General features: G+C 42.3%; 1 protein-coding gene across 1 annotated transcript in view; it reads right to left on the bottom strand.

The window, feature by feature from the left end:
* Positions 1 to 1,684: 1,684 nt before the first annotated feature.
* Positions 1,685 to 25,357, bottom strand: part of PTGIR (prostaglandin I2 receptor) — a 260,047-nt gene continuing 236,374 nt past the window's right edge. Inside the window, exon 2 of the mRNA XM_069207674.1 lies at positions 1,685 to 5,558. Within this exon, the coding sequence (XP_069063775.1) occupies positions 5,301 to 5,558 (258 nt within the window). The 3' untranslated portion in view covers positions 1,685 to 5,300. The remainder of the gene's footprint in view (positions 5,559 to 25,357) is intronic.

Below are 25,357 nucleotides of genomic sequence, written 5' to 3'. Positions count from 1 at the left end.
ACTACCTTGTAACAAATTACAATAAAAGGTATCATCCAATTTATCCCACTACCTACCTGCATAGGTGTTGCCCACATCCTTCTACAATGCGGACTGTACTGCCATACCTGGGGGGACTGCATACTGATCAGACTATGCTCTCTGTCTCTTTCAAGTGTGGAAAATTGGAAAGCACTGACTGACCAGCCTCATATATGGGGTTCCTCATAAACTGAGAAAAGTGGATAGATTCCAGTTAATGAATGAGATTTAGTCTCTGGGCAGAAGAGTTTGCCTCCAAATGTAAATTAAGGTCACTATTATATTAATATATCCCCATTTCAACACAAATGGTGAAATAGAATGTCTATGCTTCCCTGAGGAATTTCGCAGGGCCAGAGGGTCTGTAAAAAAACACTCCGGCGAAGGTAACATTATTATTAATTCCAATCTGAAACAGGGTGCTCTCACCTCATGGGATGTTTACATTAAAATAATACCTTATGACGTAAATGGTAATAAAACATAGTAAACTAATCAAAAGCAATATATTTGTGGGCAACGTTATTTTCTCAACAATCTTAAGGTGGTGTGTCGACGGTGTCAAAGGCCACCAAGAGATCGTAAAGAATCGGGACCCCACCGTGCTCTCTCTACCTGCGAAAGTCACCAAGGACACAAACTATTACTAGTTCCGCACTTCTTTCAACCCCGACTCCTGCCTGAGATAGATCTAGGGCGGGAGTATTTTTCACATATTTCTAAAGCTGATAAAAACAGGAGTTTTCAGTAGCTTAGACCAGTTGGTAGTGGTGAAATAGATCTGAAGGTAGCAGGATCGGAAGGATTTAGAGGCCTTTTTTCTGTAATGGTTTGATCACTGTATTTTTCCAGACATCAGGAAAAATATCAGACTGCAGAGAACTATTAAAAGCAGACAACAGTTAATGTGCAAGATCGAAAGAGAAGCCTGCAGAGTGACTGCTCTTTGTTACCTCTGTCTCAGCGATTGAATAAATGTACACCAATTTAAAAGTAATCGGACCATTATTTAACTCCCAAGTGCCTATTAAAGGTACGGAGCTTATTTCATTATTTATATCTTCCGCGATTAAAGTAATTTTATTTTGATAAAGTTATGCTAAATCTCCAGGTAGGATATTTCACGCAGGGGAACCAGATATTGCAATTCCTCTGTCACAATAAATAATTCCTTGGGTAAGCTTGGTACCTATGTGCTCCTCTGGTTAATTCTGAGGTTGGGGGAAAATGGGTTCTTCCTCTTCTAGCAGTGTTGACATTAGTGTCATGGCCTGGTCCAGCACCCCACTTCTCGCCTCACATTACACATGAAGTTACTTCTTACTTCTTACCTCTTCACCTCCTTCTATGGCGTGCACACTAAGTTGAACAAAAAGAAGGCTTGGAGGTTCTATAAGTCACTTATCAGTACTATGCAGTCTCTCTTGTGATGTCCAAAGAGACTGAGGCCTGTCCCCGGGTTTTGTTTTGGATCACTTTCAAAGGATGTGTGTTTTCTTGTTGGGCTCTTTATTATTGCACGATGTGGACACACCGTTCAAATATCAAGAGCAGATATTTCCCATGTCCTTCTATTTCCAAACGCTCTCGACCTCCATCGCCGAGGTTAACCAACTGTCCCCTTGATCGGGGAGGTGAATAGCACCACACAAATAACAGAAAATTATACATCAATTATGCTTTAATTTTCACATGACAATTACAACACAAATTTGGTATTTTGCTTTGTTACATAAATAGTCCACCTACTGCATGACACATAATTGGCCTGCCTTCATGACTTCCCATATCTGAGCCCCCTTAATTCTGCAATGGGAAAGGCTGCCTCTCTGCCACTTGGTATTAAATATTATGATGGGACAAGTTTTCTCGATACCATGGTACCTTTTAGTTTTCGATACACCACAGGGGGAAGATGTCATTTAAGACTAGATCGGCTACCTTGCTGCCTCAGTTCTGCAGTAAAAAGGCTGTCCTGCTCCCTTGTGATTTTTGAACTCTGCCTGTCCTTCACTGCTTGCACCCTATGTCCAATGTTGACAACGGAAGATCTCAATCTTTCTTGTGCCCTAAAGTATAATGTGGCTGTCACCATTTCGTTCCACTTAAACTTTCCCAATGTCTCATGGTGAACATAAGTTGCTTCATCCCACTGACAATATATGTTGCACACTGAGAAGTGTAACTCGATCCCCTGCACCGTAAGAGCATTTCTGTCTGACATTCTTCTTTGGGATCTGGAACTCAATTCCTTTGCTTGTCATGTTAGAGTGTCAATTTGCATCCATGTACCTTAATAATAACTCTACTCACTGACCCACAAAGCTCAACCATCTCTGCCTGATTAATACTACATCAATTTGGATAACCTTTAAGTTATCTTGTTATCCACACTGAGGTAGATGGGCTCTCGGAACACAAGAACTTTCATCTTAGTAACCAATGAGTAGGACTGCATTTCTGCTGCATAGGGAGGATTTGTTCCTTCATTTAATTGATCATTGACATATACACGCCCCAACTCAAAATTAGGGCAAACTCACTTATGAAATATTAATTGATTGCTAATTTGAAATCTTATTCTTATTGATTTGTTTTTTATTTTACATACCTGGATGAACAGTGCTAACTACGCATCGAGACACCACTGATGCACCAAAATTTGTGGTCCAGTATTGATGAAGTACTATTCCTCTGCAAAGGGTAACATTTGTGATAAAATACTGTTTTTACACTTTGGCACAGTATGTGGACAATTATTTTAATGCTTTAGCTTTATAACACATACATGGGGCCTGGTTCAGAAAGGTAACTTATACTTTTGTGTACAGTTTACACTTTGTAATAAGTTTACTACTTTCAGTATTCACAAAAGCTGAGGGTAAACTTTCTTCAAATGTTACATGTCTCCATCCCCAGAGTAATGCAAATGGCTTACTCTTGCATGGGTGGTGATGTCTCAGCCTAAACCCGTTCCTGATCATCCCCCCAGACCCATTTACTCCTCCCTAATCCCAACCCCTTTAGTAGTAAGTCTGCACTTTTTTCCACTTACTCCCCTGTGCCTCCCAGATTTAGTACTAATATCTATACTTACATGAGCAGAGACTCCAGAGTCAGGCGGAGAACACAGCACAAATCAGTATAGGCAAAAAGCGCACTATGTAGTATGCTTTGTAGTACTACAAAACATACTACAAAGTGCAGTTTGCCAATAAGGCCCATAATGTTTTAAGTATTATCCTGGTAGTTACTTGTTTAAGTGCCTTGGTTTTTTACCACTAATTAGTTGTTTTCAGGCCTTGGAGATGATTCTCTTTCATGAACTGAGTTTGTAACGCAGACAAGATGTTTACAGGCCTTGGCCTTGATCTCGTTTTCTTGCTTTCAAGGTTAGGCGTGTACCTCAAATATATTCCTTTTAGCCCTTGGTTTTGTATTGAGAACAAGCTGTTTTCAGGTCTTAGATTTGTAAATGTAAGTGAGATTTGTTCAGACTTGGGCTTTGAACTGGTAAAGAATCATTTTCAGCATCTGGTTTTGCTTATTGAACAAGACATTTTCGATCGTTTTTTAATACCAGGAATAAAGTGTTTTAGACAAGACTCCAAGTTGTGCATGAGTTTATGTTCAGGTCATGGCTGTGCCAAAGTATTATGCAGCTTCTGGACTTGTCTTTGTCCAGAAATAGATTATTTTATAGTTTTTACTTTGTACAGTTTGCCTTCAGGTATTAACTTGCTCCTGTTGGTGAGATTCTGTAGGCTTGGCTTTGACTATATGGCACTTGCAGCCTTTGACTGTGTATAGATAAAAACTGTTTTGATACACCAACACAGGTTTATGCCAGTTGTCTGTACGGGTGACGGAGTACCTTCAAACCAACATTCAAACATTGTTTAAACATTGGCTTTGTTCTGGGAACAAGTGGTTTGCAGGCATTCACTTTGAACAAATACAATACATTTACAGGTCTTAATTTTTAAGAGGATAGCTTTGATTTTGAAAGATGAACAAGTTGCTTACATTGGTTGGTTTTCTACTAGCATTTTGTCTCCAAGCTTTGCATTTGTGCAGCAATGAACACATTCTTTTTTATATGAGATGCAGAAGGTTCAGCAGTGTTTTACCTTTGTACTGGTGATGACTAACTAGAGGTATTTGGATTTTAAAGGGTACACATCATTTTCGGGCATTTGCTTTGATGAACATGAACAAACTGGTTTGTTCCCAGACCTTTGTTGTGTATTAAGGGGCTGTGTTTTAATGTATTGTTTGTCATGTCAGGAGAGATCATTTTTCAGGGAACTAAATGTGCTAAATGTGTAACTGGTCCAGCATGCCTTTCCCCATATTCAGCAAGTCCTTAAATACAGAAGTAAACACTGAAAGAGAACAGACACAATAATCTAGACACCCACATTACCACTACCATCTCCTCCTTAAAGACATTCCAGGCTTAAGCCTGTCTACTATTTGTAAAACTTATCAACTAGGTTCACTCATTACCACATCACTGATACTATTTTCTAGCGTCACTGGCCCTATTTAATTTAATGATCCTTGCTGGTTCAATCTTAACTGGCCTCACTCAAGACAGCAAATCCTATATATTCCTAACCTTACTGAACTTCTATTCGTCAAAAGACCAATGTTTTTCCATATGATTAATGATAGATAATTAGGTGGTACCAGGCACATTCTCACACTGGTTGGCTATCCTATCGCAGACATGCCTTATTCCTTCTTACACCACAGGAGCTATGTATTTTTACAGTGCTTTGCATTGGCTCCTAGGATTTCTGTCACACACTTCTTTCAATCGTTGTGCATTTCCTATATTGGGCAGTTTTACATATTTAAATTAATTCTCAGTCCTCACAATACTGAAATCACTGACATCCGAGAAATTTCAAAAGGAATTCATGTGCATCCTTCCAAATTGGTGGAGGATCAGTCGCTCCTCACATCGCTTCTCTCATAGACGCCAACTGAATATTGGCTATTCTCACATCATCAATTTCCCATTCCCATGAAGTCTCACTTCTGTCATAAGTCCTTGGTAGCCAACACCCCCGTGATTTTTAATTCTTTAGGAATCTTTCATAACATGATTTATGAACAGCTTATCCTTTCACTTGATGAAGGAATAACTTGCTGAATGACTGTCACACTGTAGATTCCTGTAGGGACAGTTCAGTCTGTCACCGAGAGCAACCACAATGTGATTGGCCCTTAGTTCCTCTTGGCAGTCTTCCAGCTGATGGCTCTCCTGGTTGTCAGCATGAGGAATCTGGTGGCCTGAAGGGGACTCTGCAGGTGTCTTGTTTGATAGGGCCCTTAGGTGTCTGGCCTTTACTGGTTGGTCGGCAAGGCAGCTGGCAGCATAGCAGTGACCGAATGTGCCTAAAAACCGTCTTTCTGAAAATAATGAAGATCCAGGGGTCAACAATCGGGTTTGAAGCATTGAAGCGGAAAGCACTCAGGTCACCACGTTCACTGTTATCGGGATCAATGGCATTGATGAAACCACGGATCTGGGGAAAGAGAATACTTAAATTAATGCCATATTTCTATAAGAGCAAGAAACTACCCTTAATAATGGCAAAAGAAAGAAATGACATTGTGTCTGGTTTACACAGAAATATGCCCCCATGCTAATAATTGCACAACACAATCAGTGGTTAAGCAAAGGTAAAGATATTTCTGGGGTCCATTTTGCCTCTAATGGATGACCTTTAGCCATGCAAACATTGCCCACATACTCCTTTGTATTAGTTATTATGTGCACTTTTAACCTGAAGAAAATAGTACTAATATTTATACTGTGCATAGTTACATGAAAGAATTTGCATTTTAAGGTGATGTAGCAAGGTGTAATTCATTTATACTTTCAAACCCCTCAGTACCAAAACTTACACTGGTTAAAATCATAGATTAGGATGGAGGGTGGTTGACAGGATGCACACATACACACTCACTTATACTCATTCATTCACACACACACGTCCATTCACAACACTCATTACCAAATATTCAAACATACATGCACACACGCACCAAACATTAATTTAAAAAAAAAACACTTACCTGTAGCTCAGCCTCGGAGGTCCCAGGAGGTTTGGACTGTTGCGTCCTCTTATTGGTGGACTTTAGGTCAGTCAATGAGGGAAGGCAGCAGCCCCAACCTCGTCACAGAGTGGGATGGGGTCAGTGAGACTGCTGATCCCACCCCACTCTGTGATGATGTGTCACTGATTGACATACGGTCCTGGGCACTTTAAGGCTTAAAACTGAAGCCCCAGGTCAGAGTCAATTGGTGATACTATCCCTTGTCACTGAGAGAGAGGGCCTCGAGGACCTTTGCTGAGCTGAGAAGATCACGCTCATAAGAGCTGTGACTTCCTCAGCTCAGCAAAGTTCAGCTCATGCATCCAGGAGCCTGAGCAAATTGCGCATGTCTAGCTCCTGGCTGCCTGACGGGAAAAGGAAGAGTGACTGTCAGGCTGACCTTTGCTCAGTCTAACAAACACTATTATTGAGGGGGGGAACAAGCGAGAGGGCATGGCCTCTCAGTCACGAACAACGAGCCGCGGCCGGTAAAAATCAACATGTACCAAGACTTTCTTTTAAACTAGTTCATGTCAGTCATTATCCTGCTAAAGTTAAAGCTTGCCTCTTCAGCAGTGGTCTATTGCATGAATACTACTCTAACCGGTCACAAATTAAACAATATTTTTTATTTGAATGCCGCAACCAAAATGCAAATAGAAATGTAATGTAGTGGATCGAAAATGCTGCTATGAATGCACATGAAATGAAAAAAATTATTTTGTATTGAAAAATACCTTACAAATACACACAATAAATAAAATCAGAAAATCAAAGGCAGCCTCAAAAGTGTCACAACACGTAGCACACAGTATTAGCGCTTAGTATTAATTACAAGACCATTAGAACAGTCTGATTTCTAGGGCCACTGGAATTCAGAATTATTAAACACTGTATCGTCTTTAAGGTGATTTTAGGGCAGTTGCAAGCTTTTGTCTGTAAGTAATTGCGTTTTCATGTACTAAACGTTTTGCAGTTGGAAAGCCTTTGAGGTCGGCTTTGCTATCTCATAACACCATTTCACTATGTACAAAACCTGTTTTAGGATTTGTAAAATAATATATCAATGATTTGCAACCTCTACTGGGGGAGCAACAGTGGCGGCTGGTGAAGTTTGAGTGCGGTGGGGCTGGGCAGGTGAAAAACGCAATTTTTACACTACACCTGGTATTTTGGTGAATAGACATTTGTGCATTGCAAGTATATGTCATTTATTTGTGCCTATATGTTTCTATTTGTGTTAATAATGTGTGAGCTTGTGTGCTAGAACTTCTGTCAGCAAGGACTGAGAAGGGGGGGGGGGAGTAAAGGAATCAAGGGACCTGTACATAATTAAACCAAATTCATGTCTTCAAATCAGATTCCCTCCTCCCCCCCTTTCCCCGCCATCTTCTTTGTCACGTGCTCTTTTACCCTGCCCACCTCCTTGCTCTTCCCCTTTTCACATTGGCAGTGCTTGTTTTGTAAATAAAAAGGTGCCGGTACCCAAAGCCCTCCTCTTAAACACGTGGCTGCTGTAATTAAATGTGCGAACACGGAATACTGAGGCAGCGTAAAATACAGCCACTCCCTGCCCCTCCAGCTCACTCTTTTTCGTTTTTCTCTTCCTCAGTCGTTCCCATGTGTGTCTTTTGGTTGCAGCAAATGCTTGAGGCAGAACAATAAACCTCGGCCCTGAAGAATAAGTGCCGGTGCTCAGCACCGGAAACAGCAAGCACAAATTAAGAACTTCACATTGGTGTCCTAGATTCCCTTTACTGCATTTAAAATTACATCAGGAAATTCGGCTCGGATCACAAACGCTAGGCACAGAGGAGCACGTACCTTCCAGAGCCAGGCCGCAGCGGAGCGACTACGAGGGAGACAAGCAGCTGCTGAGAACTCTCCATGGTGGCAAGAAATCACGCATGACAAACTGCGACTGCTATTAGATGAGAGTAAAAACACTGTGTCATCCACGAAGACGCATAAAAAATCACTGTGTGGCTTCACAATGAAGCCATACAGTGATTGGTCATGTTCTGTAATTGGCAACCCCTACACTGTCTCTACGTAAGGGACCACAGGGACAGGTGAATCTAACCACCAGCCAATCCAAACATTTCTCTCATACTTTCTCTACTTCAGCTGCATGGGAGCAATGTCCGGATTGGTGTGAGCAGATGAGACCAGTGCTCCAAGGGAGACTGGAGAGTTGTGTTATCTTCCCCTAGCTGCTGAACAGAGCATGGGTTTGAGATGTCCAGAGAGTGCATAACGGGTTGGACACAGTCAGAAACCTGTTCAACCTGTCATGCGCACTGGACTTCAGCTGGATGCCATGCCAAGCAAAAAGATTGGCACTGCCCGGTCTCCACCCCGCTTAACAAACACATCAGCCTTGCTGAGGCCAGTCCTTCAAAAAGTCACTAGTGAGACTTGGGAAGAATTTAAAATTATGCTATTGTGCCTGCTCTTTGTAGGAGGGCAGCATCCTTTTGCCCCAGAGGAGGAACCACCCCTGGGTCGCAGGCCATTGAAAAGGTACCTCATCTAAAGTTAGGTAACTGATTTACATGCTCTAGCCATGTGTTACCAAATGGGAAACATTTTTTAAAGCTGTACCCTTCTATTTAATCAATATGGGCAGCTTTAAAACATGTTTCCTAGAAAGCAAATGTCAGATTGGCGACCTGCATTTGCAGCCACTCACTATGGGGTAAAAAAATGGCTTCACTAGTTATTATTTAGTTCGGCAAATAACAAGCTTGAAATGCAACCTATTAGTACATAGGTGCTATCACAAATTATTGGTCAGTGTATTTGTGAGTCCTTGATTTGCGAATGGGGATAGTAATTTGGGGCCAGATGAGCAACCTTTTGTTTTGCAACTCGCAATTTGCGATTCGTTTGGGAATTGGAAATTGTGAGTCGCAAAACAAAATGTACAAACACTGTTTGCAATTCCCAATGGGGTCACAAATGACCTACTTCATCAATTTTCAAGATGTAGGTCGCAATTTGTTACCCCACTGTGAATGGCCGCACTCACGGGGATAGTGGCCTGCTGGGGAGAGGAGACCAAGATTTTTGTCACTGCTTTTTTTAAAAAAAAACAGTTTTTTAAAATCAAGCCTGTTTTCCCTAAAGGAAAACGGGATGCATTTCAAAAAGAAAAACGACCACTGCGACCACTGCCTGCTTTTAAAAAATATTTTTGTTACCATTCATATAGGTAAAGGGGTCCCGATGGGATCCCGTCCCGTTTGCGCATGGGTTAACACCAATTTGAAATTGGTGTTAACTGCAATTGTTTTGCGACTGCATTCACGGTCACAAAACAATCATACATATCATTCAGATTCGGTATTAGGAAAGGACACCCTGAACACACCCCTTCCTAATACTGAATCGCAAAACCCAAATTGCAATTCTGTAACAAGATACTGAATCGCAATTTGGGCTTTGTACATCCTAAAAAGCATTTTTGTAGTCGCAAACGGGACGATTCTACGAATCGGCCCATTTACAACTAGAAAAATGCTTTGTACATGTGGCCCTTGGTCCCTTAATTCTATAAATTGACTTTATTGATTCTCTGAAAAAATGCTCCTTGCAAAAACTTGAAAGTTTAACTGCAAAGGTAACATTTTGTGAAAGAAGCTGCATCACACAAAACAAAATCTGCAAATAGTGGTGGTTGTGGGTCACAATATGGACCTCTAAATGTATAACATTCAGTATATTGCCAAGACAAGTCGATATGGCGTTAAGAATAGTAAATTTACACCCACTTAAGTATGTTTAACTTGAAATACAGTGGTTGTTGATACAGGTAATGTGATATCTGTATAGTTCGATATTTCAAATATAATATTGAGGCTTAAACCAAGAATAAAGACGTTTCTTCAAAACATCACAGCAGAACTCTGGTTGGGGCCATTCCTGTAACAGTTTACTTTCAATAAGCCCTCTCTTAAACCATCAAACCTGCACTTCCTAGTCATTTTTTAGACAATTCGATGGGTAAATGATTTGAATCCCCTGAAACTATGACAATGCCTCAAAATGAATCTTCTGATAAGTAGCAACTGTGATTTGTAATAACACCTATCAGAATAGTATATTGTACGGTCATTAGCTTCACCAAGAAAAACACCATTAAATGTAATATTTAGCATCAAACTTTCCTTTAATAAATGCCAGGCCAGAAGTCAGAGGTTCTGGTCTTCTTTACTCTTGTTCATTACCAGGTCTGAAGGTTCTGTAAATTGTAGACAATGAATCAGTTTGACAACAATACTAATATGCTCTAAAATGGATCGAATAGGAAAATAGTTGGTGACACACTGGAAGGTAGTTGAGGGATAAAAACATATATACTCTGATGGCATTAGGCTCTAGAGGTGCCCATTAGGGAGCGGCTACTTTATTGTTAGAATGGCAGCATTTGAGGGGAAACCAGGCTTTGAATGTTTTGAGGAACAGATTGACATAAAGGAGAATGAAAGTCACAACTTTTGACACTCATCCACAACATTTGGCATGAAGAGTGTGCAGGGTTTGCCCGGCGGTAAAATGTCGCAAACCATTTACCTCCAGAGACCAAGCAGAGACCAGGACCGACTCCAAAGCCACAGCAGCTGCCAGACAACCATGAATGAACCGTGATTGAAGCTTTGCACTTTTAGGTGCTATTTTGACTAAAAACCTCTAAAAATCCTGGGGCAGATTTAAGGAAAGTGACTCTGCACCCAGTGCAGTGCCACTTTTCTTGCACCCTTTAGCGCCCCCTACCACCACCACGTGTGTGCCTTATTTAAAATACGTCACACCATGGCCCATGGGTGGGGGCAATAGCGTAAAAAAAATTGATGCTATTGATGTACTGCTCTGAGCAGGCATTAAAAATGCCGTACAAAATGGCGCAAAGAAATCTTTTAGATTCCTTCGTGCCATTTTTTTGGCCTCCCTAATGGGGGAACACCCCCTTGCATACATTATGGCTGGTGCAGGCATAGTGTGGCGCAAGGGGTTACAAAGTGGCACATTGAGCCATTTTGTAAATCTGGTGTGGAGATTTTGGCCCTGTTGGGCCACATTAGCGTAACAAAAAAGACACTAATGTAGCCTAAGGAGGCGCTAGGCCCTCTTAAATCTGGACCCACATCTCCATTTCCCTAAGTTAGATTTTTGTTATTTTAGTCTCTATCTGTTTATTAAATATTACTGTTTTTATAAATGAGTCTGTTTTGGGAATGATAAATGCTTTACATATTTCTGCTAAGTTACCACTCTCTCTCTCTGTGCTACAGCTACTAATGGCTGAGCTCTGGATTATATCAATGAGACCTAATTGGACCTGGTACAGAATTGTGACATCGAGGGGTTGTGGTAAGGACTCACAACCCCTTGAAATATCAATCCACATTCTCACATTCACCCAAAGACAAATATAACATACAAAAAGATGGTTGTAGCAAATTAAATGTTAGTAAAACTACTTGTTGGACCTTGCAATTTTTGCATGGTCATCCCCAAACTTTTTCCCTTCCTCCTTCTTTTTTTTCAAGCCTCTTTTGTTGGCTTTAGGACTCTGGACACTTTATCACTGCTGATCAGTGCAAAAGTGCATGTGCTCTCTACTTTAAAATTGGTAAGATTGGCTTACACCCATCTGGCACATTTCATTTACCTATAAGTCCCTTGTACAGTGGTATCCTATATAACCAGGGTCTGGAAATTAAATGCTACTAGTGGGCCTGCAGCGCAGGTTGCGACACCCACAGAAGTAGCCTTTCAAACCTATCTCAGGCCTTCCACTACAAGGCCTGCATGTACAGGTGCTGCCACCTTAGGATGGCATCTAAAATTAATTGCCAAGCCTGGTAATCCCCTTTCACTACACATAGATCAACCCTAAGATAGGCCCGAGGTAACCCTATGGGCTGGATGCTGTGTAGGTAAGAGGTAGGACATGCGCCTTTATTATGTGACATGTCCTAGTAGTGACAAACAGCCTATTGGGTTTCTCACTCCTGTGAGTGCTGCTCCACTCATATGTTGACATTAGGAATTCCCTTATATATTCCTAAGTGGTAATTTATGATCTATGAAGAGTAACATGGGCATGTTTGGTATGTTTGGAATGGTAATGAGAAATCCTGCTTATTTGTGTAGGTGGATTTTTTATTACTATTGTGGAAATATTACTTTTAGAAAGTGGGTGTTTCACTGTGATTATGACTATTGTGCTTTGCAGCCTGACTCCAATCCACATATGGGGCATGGACATCATTTAGGGGTTGCAGTTGCAACCACTGGCTTGCCCCTTGTGACCCACGGCACTGACTATGGGGCCCCTGGCCTCAGAGGTGGCAATATCAAGTGCATGGAAAACAGGGGCAACTCGTTCAAATGGGATTTGGTTGAGCCTCCACTTTCCTGGTTTCCTGTCAATGTTTTATTATACAAATAGTGAATAATATTCACTATTAGAGTAATAAAAATGGAATACAATTAGGTGAATATGACACTATCTGGCAGTTAAGGTAAGTAAAAATGCATTTAAATGTATGTTGTATTCATGCTTGAAGGTAAGAGTGTGTTTATCTGAGAGTGTGCGAATGTGTGCGTATGTGTAAGCATGTGTGTGTGTTAAAGTAAAGGTTAAATGACGTGTGATGTCACTTCTGCTACCCCAGGCATTTTGGTGAATTGACGCGCATGATCTGGGGTAGTGTGACAGCTGAGCTTTGCACATACTTTCCAGCAAGCCATCAAACAGGGGTGATGGTGTTGTAACAGGATTACATCTGCATACTGAGTGGCCTTCCTGGGCCGGGAGAGTGGGAGGCGGGGCACACTTACATTTGTGTAAGCTGTGTCCTGTTCTCACACAAAGGCTCGTTTACTCCCTACTGGAGGCAGGGCTTGTGTTGAAAGGGGATATTGTGCACTTCTAAAGTTCCTTTGAAGTGCCCCCCAAATCAAAGACATTTTGAGTATAAATATTGGGGCTGTAGCCCCATGTTTTTAGACACTGCTTGGACTTGTAACCTGATGCTGATGGTTCTGCATACTGCACCAGAGGATTGCTGTGCTGCCAAGAACCGCTATTAGGACTGAACTGCTTGCTTTGCTGACCTGTGGCCGGCTGGGTCACAAGAGGGACTGCCACTTCACCCTAAGGATCCTGATGTGTTGGCCTTCTGCAGGCACCTTGTTTGTGTGTGTCCCCAGCGATCTCCCAGTGGCCAGCATAGAATTTCCTTGATGCAACTGCTGCCCCTGGCCCTGCAATCGTACCGCCTGGTGAGCGCTATAATCTTCTTTTACTGGAGCACCTGGTGAGTGCTGCTGTCAGCCCGCAGGGGGTGCGTGGTGAGCGCCCCTGCTATCCCGTGACTGTGTGCCCCTTATGGCCCTGAGATTCCAGGGTGCTGCCCTGTTCTCCACCTCCATGAGGGCTGGGGAGAAGGAGGAGTTTGGCAGGGACCGCCAGCAGTGTCCAGTCCAGAGCGGCTGAAGCACGCTCTTCCCAGAACTCTTGGGACACAAGCAGGCACCTCCTTCGGCTTCAGGAGCCCTGCAGCGGTGACACCGTACTCTGGTGATCTTGCACACCTGGTTGGGTACGGGCACCTGGAGTTCCCCGTGTGGGCCCTCATCAAAGCGCGGAGTGCCAAAAGGTGCTCCAGTGCACTCGCATGCTGGCAGACAGGGGAATCCTGCCCCTTGAGGATCAGCCTCTACTGGATTGCTGGGCAACCTCAGGGAAAGGGAGAGGAAAGTAGCTACACGGGAGGCCCAGGAGGGCTCAAAATGCGCTATCAGTACAAAGCAGCTTGAGAGGAAGCTGCAGAGGTTGACAGCCGCCCAGGGTGGACGTGGTGGCTGCCTCGTGCTGATTCATTTCACACACCGGGGACCTAACAAGATCTCCCCAGTGACAGTTGAGGTATGAGTGCACTTCCTTCTTATTGATGACATATCTTGGGACACTGATTCTGTGTTGGTGGCTTTATGGGGTGAGCACTCAGCGGAGGTCCCCCCGATCAGGATATTTCTGCATTCATGGATACTAACCTCACCACTGCATTTCAAGACTGATATTATATTTTGTTTTCATCGGAATAACAGGCTCATTTCATGACCTGCCTTGGATGCATTGGGAGGGTATACTGTTATGACGTGCAATGTGGAAATATTTCTTTTATTTTTGCCCAATGATGGTTTTACAATTGCCTAGTTGGCAAAGTAATTATTGGTCTATGTTTTATATGTAATACAGTTTATTTTCATATAATTTTGTGTGGAGTCTGTGTTGTGGAGTATTGATTGTGTCACTGGTGTGTGTGTTGTGAATATGCGATACACATTGCCTCTAGGATAAGCCTGACTGCCTTGGCCTATCTACCAAGGGGGGGAGCAGGTGGTTATTTTGGGTGTGTAGCTCCCTTACCCTGATTAGAGTGGTGGGTTTTGCCTGGACTGGGTGCATACCCTAGCCAACTAGAAACCCCATTTCTAACACTACTGCTTTGATGTTTTTAGCTCTGTTGCCATAATTTGATACACCTGACCACCAAATTCTGATAGCAAGTCTGAAAGCATAGCAATGCAAGGAGTTGCTCATTAGTCAGTGACCTCCTATTTTCCAGAGCAGCAGCCATCTTTTCAATGCCAGCATTCAAGTCATCCCCCCAAAGATATAATTTGTTAGGGAAAACGTATCTAAACACCTGAAGTATCTACATTTGTTTCTTGTCCAGAAAGGACGGTCTTTCAGGCCACAAATAATCTAGGCCCTTGCTTCCTTCAAGATAAACTGAGTAACTACCTTCTACATTGCATGCATAGATCATGCCCAAACAATCTCTTGCAAGAACCAAAAATAAAGAAAGTGCAATCACTAACGGCTGATTCTCTTATGTGGAACCCAAGCTGTAGACCGACTTCCCATCAATGTTAAAAAACAACACTGTCACGTAGGGTTCAGAGCACTCCAGGCCACTCAAGAAACGACACATTTACTCTTCATATGCAGCATAGGCATCACGAAAGCCAATGCCCACAGTAAAAGGAGACTGAACAGCTCTTTTACCGGGAACTTTTGGCAGGAAGTTCCCAGGTAGCGTAACAGGTAAATTGATAAACGACCAGCGGCAATGACAGAGTTGAGAAAGCCTCCAGGGATCATGAACCCGAATTACCCATTCTCCCTCGAACCAAGTCACTCAAGGTGCCTTGACCACCATGCCTGCCCTGTGATGAACTTCCTTGCATCATAGAGTCTAGCAGAAGCTCCAGAATATGACTTTAGTCATCATTTCATGTCTTGACTATGCAAAGAGACTCTACGCAACAGTCCCCTTCTCTGTTCAAACAATTACAAAGAATAGACACCATTTTGGCAAGACAGCGTCCACACATCCATCCACATGAGCTCATCTCTCCAGATCTCCAAGTGCCCCACTATCTTCAAAACCTACAACGGGGCCAATAGGGCTATTTAAGATAAAGGTCCTGTTTTCGTATTAACAGAAACGGAAAAAATAAACGCAGAAATTAACACCCGGTCACTCATCTCTCTTTCCCTCTAGAGCAGAAGAAACATACCAGTGAACTCTCCTTATCTGTACAAGCCGAAACATATCTGGAACTCTCTAAAAGCAAATAAAGGACGCATAAAACAAGACCTGGAATCCAGGAAAACAGTAAAATCCTGTATTTTTCCAAGATGATCAATGAATTCAATAGAACTAAGGCATGGATTATACAGAACCCCGGATTATAGGAGCCCGAAACTGGAATCAGTCGCCCTAAGAATGGCAGGCATGACCTCATGTTGCTCCCTCACCTTCTGCTTGTCACAACTGCAGGTATAATTGGAGCTACACTAAGAGTGGCCTGCCATACACACACAGCACCAACATCCTTTATACATATGCCGCTTTTTAAATGTTCTTCATCCATTCACAAGCAATTTATAAACAGAACCATCCCATCTCTCACTCATTTTGCTTCACTTCACGGCAAGGAGCAGAGACAGAAGGGATAAGAGCAGAACTCTGGTCCTCACACAGGGCATGAAACAACTACTGATATAGGCCACTTCGCAAACACAAACTTTTATCACCCATGCACCGCCAAGGAATTGCATGCTACCCATCTGCAAATCCATTTCAGTGCCTCCTGAGCGGAAGTGCTTCATAAATGCAACATGATGTAGACATACGTGCCAACATTCTAAAAGTGTAAAGTGGGAGATTTTGTAAATCAAAATGCGGAACGCATTTCGCCCATTGGCTTATAATGAAGAAGAGGCAATTTCAGGTGGGAGACAGCTACATTAAACTCATTTTGGCTTCGAAAGTCGTCAGTCTCCCGCCTGAATCAGGTCTGTTGGCATGTATGTTTAGGATAAATTGGATTTTGGTTATTCTGAAATTAATCTTACCTTTGACTTTCATATCTTTCAGGAAAGTCCCTATATTTGTAAACTGACTACCTTTAGGAAACCTTATCCTGTCATGGTTCTTTACAAAACTCATAAATTCAAATCAATTGTGTTACATTTAGGGTTTGGTTAATTGGGAAAAGGGCACTAAGAAAGAAGAGTTAATTTTGTGTTGGTATGGCCAGGCTAGATGGGTGCCAATAGGCAGACAACATTATTTACTGTCATGGAAATGGGCAGTTGGCACACCACAATATCCAAGAGGTAGAAGGAAGTCGAGTCATAATTGTGTGAACACCTCGAGGTAAAAAAAAAAGCCCATGAGAAATTTCAATTACTGGTCTAATTTGTGTAATTTCGGTTATTTTGTGTTGCGCTTTGCACACACAATTCAGGCAATTACACCATTAAGCCACATGGCGTAATTGGAGTACGGGGTAAAATCCAAATGGGTGGTGCATTACAACAATGCAAAGGAGAGTACATGTTTGTCCCTGCCACTTCTATTTTTTGCGCGGTTTTTTAGTGTAAAGTACATCCTGAGGTTTAAAAGTAAGGTATTGACATTTCATACTATGTTGCGTAATTTCTCAGATATTTCACACAATTATACTACCGGAAATAGTGTAAGGAGAAGCTTTGAGTGGTAGGCTTGAAGTGCGGAGAGGCACTAAGCAATGGTCAGGTTTGTGAGAATAAGTGCAGTTTCGAACGTGTGGCGTAATGCATCCTTTTTTTTACCCCAAGCCATACCTGTCAATTTTTCCATTGTTGAGTTTGATCAGCAAAGTGGAATTGCAAATACTAAAATGTAAAGCGATGCTGGCTGAAATCCAGGAAAACCTAAGAACAACTCACAACATGGGACCTTGATACTTACATATTTTCAATTCTTGTGCTCATTGACTATCCTTTGCTGATAAACACTAGGGATGAGTGGAACTCCTGGAGAATCCTGAGGAGTTACCTAAAAACCCAGGAGATTCTGCAGAGTTCAGTGAGTCGCGGAATTTGGTACGTTGTGCTGCTTGCGCACATTTTCAGCATTAAGAATCTTTCATGCGCGGTACAATCAGCGCGAATGGCACCACACAGCGCACCAGAGGGCAGTAATTCTTTCTGCTGCTTGAGTAGATTTTCCACTCGAGTGGTAGCTTTCTCAATGCAAGCAGCAGCTTTCTCAACCCCAGCGGTAGCAACCTGCCATAACCGCCCGCTTTGAGAAATCTCGTGCACAGGCTGCCTAACACTTGATTTTCTCGCTCGCACTCACCAAGTTAACATTGGTGAGCTGCGTGTGAGAAAAAACTCCGCCATGCAGCTGTTGCGTAGATTTTGTGGAACTCCACGCTCCACGAGGAGCACAGTTTACCCCTTATCCCTGATAAACAACATCTACTGCCCCCTTCTTCAATGTCTGAATCTGGGATTAGGCTTTGGGCCCTAATATAGGGTGTTGTGGTTTCCATAACCAAGCTTTTCAGCTGTAGAATTTTTTTTCAACATGGACCTGGCCCAAAGACATTGGTGATGAAGTTACATATAGGATATAAAATGGAATCTGCCTCTTAGGAGTCATAACAGTATGATGCTGTGAGCACCTCTTAAGTGGTTTGAAGGTTCATACTTGCTTGCCACATTCAAATATAAGAATGCTGAATGCTATTATTGTGTATATCACCAATTGTTCTAGACCAGGAGTCTCCAACCCTTTCTGCAATAAGAACCACTTGAGTAAAATAAAATGTATCCTGAGCTATTCATATTATTACTGTTGTAAAAGTGACCACGTCAGACAAAATTACATTAGTACCCACCACCCCATGCAATATTACCAGAAGTCGCTATCTTGGTGCATCAGGTCGGATTGCCAGCAGTAATGTGAATAGGCTTTTTCACTTTTGAATGCCTCTCCATATGTAATACATGACCGTCATACATACAATACCCCTGCCACCAATGTAATAATATTAGTAACACTGTATGATTTATCACTCCGATAGCGACTTTAAATGTATGATGGAAATCCATTTAATTCAAACATCAGCTTATGAATTCAGAAAAACATTTTCATTTCAAATATGTGCATTTTCAATTTTGAGATACATTTATTAATTCAACCAAACAAAAGCTTCCAATTTAATACGCTAGCTGCACAATGAAGAGCTCCTGTCAGGTGGCTTGAGAGCTACCAATAGCTCACAAGCTACTCATTGAATATAGTTTTAAGGCAAATGTGTGGCTTGAACTTTCTAATGTCCTTCTTCTCCATAGGGGATAAATAGCAACAGCCTCTGTTCTGAAAATATTATGTAGCTTTTTCTGCCTTTCCAGACTTATTAAGTCTCGCTTACGTTCATGTGCTGCCTCTTGCAAGACATATTATTATCTTAAAGTGGGCTAACAGCCTGCCCTTTTCCCCACCAATGGCTTACTTCATTGTCAATCTCATTTGATTGCTTCCTGTTCGTTAGCTGTATGGGCTTTCCTTTCTCTTCTTGTGTTTGTCCTGCCCCAGGAGCATTGACACATTTCTATTTCCTTTCAGTGATTTACTTTAAGCAATCTATGAGAGTGCATACATTGTTCCTGTGTCTTCCTCATGTGCTTCTCTCAGTGCCCTCCCAGTGCTCTCCCTCTACTGTGTGCTTGTCCCCATGCTGCATGCAGTAGTGGGAGGAAGAAAAATGTAAACGACACAATAGCAGACAATGAATAAAGATAGCTGGCTGAAAAGAGCTAAAAGTAAGCATATATTATATATATTTAATTATAATAAAAACAAAAGGTCTTGGCTAACACCAGACCTAGAGAGGCTGGCAGCCAACACCAGACCTATTGAGAATGCTTGTTTAGTTTGTGTTTTAGTAGGAGCTAGCAAAGTGATGATTATTCCATTACAGTGTTGGATGCGGTTCTGTTTAACTGTATGGTTAGCAGTGCCAGATCCGACATATTTTTGAAATATGTTATGAATTGCAAGCTGATATAATTAGGAAAAGTCCACCACGGTCCCAAATAAATCAAGCAGTTTATTCACAGCAAATAAAGCGGCCCCTCAGATCACAGAACTCGCACCCACTGCCAAAGATCCTTGATGACAAGAAGAGGAAAGGGAAGCAGACAGAAAAAACAGGAATAGGCTCCAGAAGGGGCTAGTATACTTTAGTACAAATCAATCATACTCAAGATAATGAAGAAAGTCCATTGTTTTCTATCAAACTGTAGCACTTTCTCAAAATGGAAGCAACTTTCCTATTTTGTACAGATTTGATCTAATTTGTGCTTTATGTCAATGGAAACTAAGGGGCAGATTTAAGAGCCCCTAGCACCACCGGAGAGTCACTTTTTGTGACGCTCAGGGGGTGCTAACCACTGCTCTATATTTACAAGAAGGTATAACGCCACTTTCTGTGGTGTAACGTCTCCTTGTAAATGTGGGCACCTCGGACGCAGTTTTCTGCATCAGAGGGGTGCACGATGGGTGTTGCAGTAGGTGTCCCACCGCAACACCTATTGCTTTTGATGCTGCCCCAGATTTACGAGAAATCGTAAATCTGTGCCTGCGCCAAAAACTAACGCCACCACTGGCACCTTCCTGCACATAAACAATTTATCCCCTCAATGCAGACTCCCTTGCACTATGATGCAAGGATGCCTGCGTTGGCACAGTCAGCTTCATTCAGCGCTGGTGCAGGGCGAAATGCTGGGATGCACCATATTCCTGTAAATACGGTGCATCCCTGCGTTTCAAAAGTGCACGGGGCACTGCTATTTTTGGCACAGCACTGTGCTACGCCTCTTTGACATAAATCAGGGCCTTAATCTGGTGCACAAGAGCTGGATTCAGGCTAGATTAACAAGAAGCCCCTATTTACCTTTTAAATTCTTAAGCCCAGGTGGTGGGTGGAGAGTTGGAGAGGGTGTCACTATATTCCAGTTGAAATATTGAGCTCCAAAATTATTTTATCTGATATATAGACTACCACTATATTGTCAAGGTACCTACATTTTAAGAGTAGTAAATCTTTACATAGCCATATATGTTTACCTTCATGATATAGTGGATGCAACATTTTTGTAGATTGATATTTTAACCACAATAAAGAGACATACAACCATATTATTTAGCGCACACCTGGCCACAAATGGTGTTGGATTTCTGGAGAGTGAGGAAAGCACTGTAAGAACAGATTAACTCTTATCATCAAAAAAGCAAAATACAGAATAAATTGGAAGGAGATAGTGGCAAGAATTACATTCTTAAAAACCCCATGGATACAGTAAAGGGTGTTGGGAGAAGGAATTCATATGGAAAATTGGAGAGAAAAAGGAAGACACAAACATAGGAGATTAAAAGGAGATTGGGGCACGATAGGATAGTAATAATGCATCTAGCTTCTATGGGAATCAATTGTAGAGAGATAAGAAGCAGGGTCATGTGGTTGAAGTGCACGTGGAAGGCACCAAGCATGCCTTTAGGTGGATTTTCGAGCAAATAATCTAAGTGGAAATCGCTCAACTAATTTTTTGTTATCTTGAACATCTGGCATGTTTTTTGACTCTTGTGCAACAACTCTACACACCCCGGGAACAGTACCCACTGTGCATGAAAAGTTTTGAGTACTATGAAATGCGTGTCATGGTTATGGTGAAAATTGCAGTTGACCTCTTCACAGTTTCTGCTCAAACTAGTTTAAGTATTGTGTGTGGGTGGATTTTTTAATAGTTGTTGGATGATGGCGTGTCACAGGCCTTGGTGCTTGTCAACATCACCTCGCAGTGGATGGATCTGAGTGTCTGAATTCCGCACCCTAAGACTGCAATAGCCTATATTTTAGGCCTCAATGTGGTTCCTTAAGATTTGGTTCACAAGCTAACAGACTGTTCTATGAGCTCAACAGTCATATATTTTTTAAGCTCCCATTCTGTTTTCTGCAGTGTTCTCGCTGGCTAAAGTCTGCTTATAGACTGCAGTTTATGCATGCTCCATAATACCAACAGAAGGGCTTGCCTGGGAGCAGTTCCAGTGTGATCATTGGCTCATGACTTTAGGCTACACTCTGCACTCCGGAAGGAAGGGTTATAAAGTGGATTTGTTGAGGTGAAGGGGGCAAAGTAGGTGCTTATTTTTGTTTACACGCTTTATGTGCTGTGTTGAAACTTTTTTGATTGTCATCACCACAAATCTGGCAACGTTGAAACGGAACCAATTTAAATGTCTGTTTTGATAGAACATCCCCAAAGGGTTTGCCCAAGTTAGGAGAATCACGCAGACATGTAAAAACAATACGAGAGTATACTTGTATTAAGTATGCTTTGAATTACATTTGTATTGCTATTAGGGGGGTACAGCGTTGTTATTCCGCAAACATAGGTTTCCTTAGTTCCATTTTACTTGTCTTCAAATAGTTAGCAGTTTCATACATTCCCTTTTGCAAAGAGAGTTTTCCCCCTGCACTTGAGCTCATCGTACATGCAAAGAAACAATGTCCCAAATATCAAAATAACTTTTGTTTTAATTCTCTTTTTCTCATCTGCTATTCTCAGTAGATTAGATGGAATCACCTGCATACCTTGTGTGGCCTTTCCTCATGGGTCGTGCCACCCAAATTAGCAAACTATGGCCCTCATTCCGACCTTGGCAGTCATAGACTGCCAGGGCTGCGGGTGACAGAAGCACCGCCAACAGGCTGGCGGTGCTTCCTTGCCCATTCTGACCGCGGCGGTAAAGCCGCGGTCAGAAAACCGGGTCCGGCGGTTTCCCACCGGATTTCCCCCGGCTGGGCGAAACCGCCATGGCGGCGCTGCAAGCAGCGCCGCCATGGGGATTCTGACCCCCTTACCGCCATCCTGTTTCTGGCGTTTTTTACCGCCAGGAACAGGATGGCGGGAACGGGTGTCCTGGGGCCCCTGGGGGCCCCTGCAATGCCCATGCCAATGGCATGGGCAGTGCAGGGGCCCTCTAACAGGGCCCCAGCATGCTTTTCACTGTCTGCCTAGCAGACAGTGAAAAGCGCGACGGGTGCAACTGCACCCGTCGCACACCTGCAACACCGCCGGCTCCATTCGGAGCCGGCTTCAGTGTTGCAGGCCCCTTTCCCGCTGGGCCGGCGGGCGCTACCTTAGGTAGCACCCGCCGGCCCAGCGGAAAAGTTGGAATGGCCCCAGCGGTCTTTTGACCGCGGGGCGGCCAAATGGCGGTTCCCTCCAGGCGGGCAGCTACCGCCGCCCGCCGGGGTCAGAATGACCCCCTATGTCTGGTATGCATTATTGAAAGCATTGTAAAAGTTCAGATGTATACAGGAAATACTAGTCACATTTAACTTTGCAACCTTTGCATATTTTTCATAGTTTTCGCACACACCTACCTGATCCTGATAAGTAAACGTGAGGGGCAAGGGCATCACATCGGAGTTTTGCCTGACTAATGAGCTATAGTTGAAATTTTTTAGCGTTTAGCAGTATACTATAACCACACAAGATGCTTACCGGTAGTAGGTATAGGTTTACCATGCTGCAATTAAGAATAACCAAACATAAAGTTAGAAAGATATAAAGAGGATCATCTAACTATCTTAAAATGAATGATCCAAGAGACAATTGCACTCTGTTGTGAACTGCATACATGGCCAATAATGTTATTAAACATTGAGCAATATGTAGAATCTGATTGAAAGGTCTACAGTGTGGGACATCTGCTAAAGATGGCGTCTGTCCATCTTTTGCACCCCATGCCCCTTTAAGACTGGAGGTACGAATTTTTTCAGGTGTTAGAGCTGCTAGTAGGAATTGAACAGAGCTCACACTATTCGAGATGGCCCTGGAGGAAGTGACCTATTTTGGTCAAACTCTTCAATTACATTCTCACTGGGTCTTTTCCTGTCTGGTTTCACAAGGTAGTTATCGGACGTTTCATACCGGACGAATAAACGGATAAACATGCTTGGTGGTGGTTTTTCTTCACAAAATAAAGAGTGCTGACATATCTGCCAGTAGCACCATGGCCTGGAGTGTACTGACAAAAACACATTTGTAGTTTATAGAGAGTAATCTTGCCCAGATGTATTAGAGGGTTTTATAAGTAAAGCAGATTACAACTTTTTTTCACTGACGTGGCTCACATCATGGAGGCTGTTGCTGCTCAATGAAAATAAACCTCGCCTACCTGGAGGTAATCGCTGAATTAGGTGGCCGCTGTGCTTTCATTGCCCAAGTAGTTTGGACCCTGGCACACCAAACTGCATTGAAGCCTATCCAGGAGTGTACGCTTTTTTGTACAGCACACACCTTCAGCTGCTTCACAATTATGTGGATTAGGAAATCCAGATAGATTGAGGCAAAATGTTTTTACAAGAAACACAGTTTTGAACAACGTGGGAAGCCTAGGCCAAGGTCGGGTTTCCTAAGTCTTCCAGCCTGCAGTTTAGCCAAAGGCCCGGCTAGTTTAGAAAGAACTCTCAAAACGCTCGCTGCTGACATCTGATGTGATTTTGGAGGTCGCACCAGCAACGACAACTCAGCCTTCCATACTTCTGAGGTCATTCAATAGTACCACAATACATTTTGGGAAAAGTAGCACTTGTTAGTTAAGATTCTTAGAAATGGCAGAAGCGAGATATAAGAAACACAATTTTATTACCTCTTCTGTTTAACAGTAAAATATAATGTGTGCATCTCTGTCCCTTAAGAAGCTAGATTACTTCACTGTGTTACAATTACACAACAAATACGTATTATACAGGGCATCAGTCTGGCAATGTACAAGAACATTCTTTAGAAATTAGTCAAAGCAAGGGTGATTCAATCAAAAATGGCCAAGCTCTCAAACAGAGGCCTATTATCTGCAAAATTAGGTGGGTGAACAGAAAGGACATTTATTGAGCATCCACTAAATCCATATAGTAGTCTCAAGGCTCTTACATAAGGAAGTATGTATGGTACAGAAAAGAAGATTAGCTATGGAATAATAATTTCTTTCGAACCTTAGGAGGGAAATTTCTTGCTGTAATTGTTCTCGTAATTTTGATGGAAGGTTGTTCCAAAGCGTGCTCTAAAATAAATGAATAAGGCATTTAATAGCGGATTAAGGTACATATGTGCAAAGCATTTTTTGTGGTCGTAAATGGCCCGATTGGGTCCTTTCCACCGGCAAAAATGCTTTTTAATATGTACAAAGCACACACTGCGATACAGTACCAGGTTACCGAATCGCAATTTGTGTTTCCGATTTGGTATTTGGAAGGGGTGTGGTTAGGCCATCCCTTCCAAATACCAAATCTGGTATTGTGACTGAATTACATTTGGAAAACATTCATATTTTACCAACTCCTTGAAAGAGGTGGTAACCCAATTGTAAATGGGAATGTGTCCTCAAGGGATGCCTTCCTCTTTGAGAATGGAAAACAAATATTTTTTAAGAGCAGGCAGTCGTCCCATAGATCACTGCCTACTCATAAAAATAAAACTTGAAAGTTTCATTTTTTTACTTTTTAAATGGATCCCGTTTTCCTCTCCTTTAAAGAAAATAGTCTCTGTTTTTTTTTTTTTTAAAAGAAGATTGCTTTACTTAAAAGCAATCACAGAAATGGTGGTCCACTGACCCCAGCAGGCCACAATCCATGTGATGGCTGGGATTACTAATGGGTCGCCATTTGATACCTACCTCGTTAATATTCATGAGGTAGGTCACTTTGCAGCCCACTACAAACTGCAAATGAGACTCAAAAGAGTTTCAAGCATTTGAAAATAGTGATTTTCTAATTGCGATTCTAAGGAAATCAT

This window comes from Pleurodeles waltl, chromosome 9 (assembly GCF_031143425.1).
Source record: "Pleurodeles waltl isolate 20211129_DDA chromosome 9, aPleWal1.hap1.20221129, whole genome shotgun sequence".
In the NCBI taxonomy this organism is placed as follows: Eukaryota; Metazoa; Chordata; class Amphibia; order Caudata; family Salamandridae; genus Pleurodeles; species Pleurodeles waltl.
This window is presented reverse-complemented; position numbering and strand designations above follow the sequence as displayed.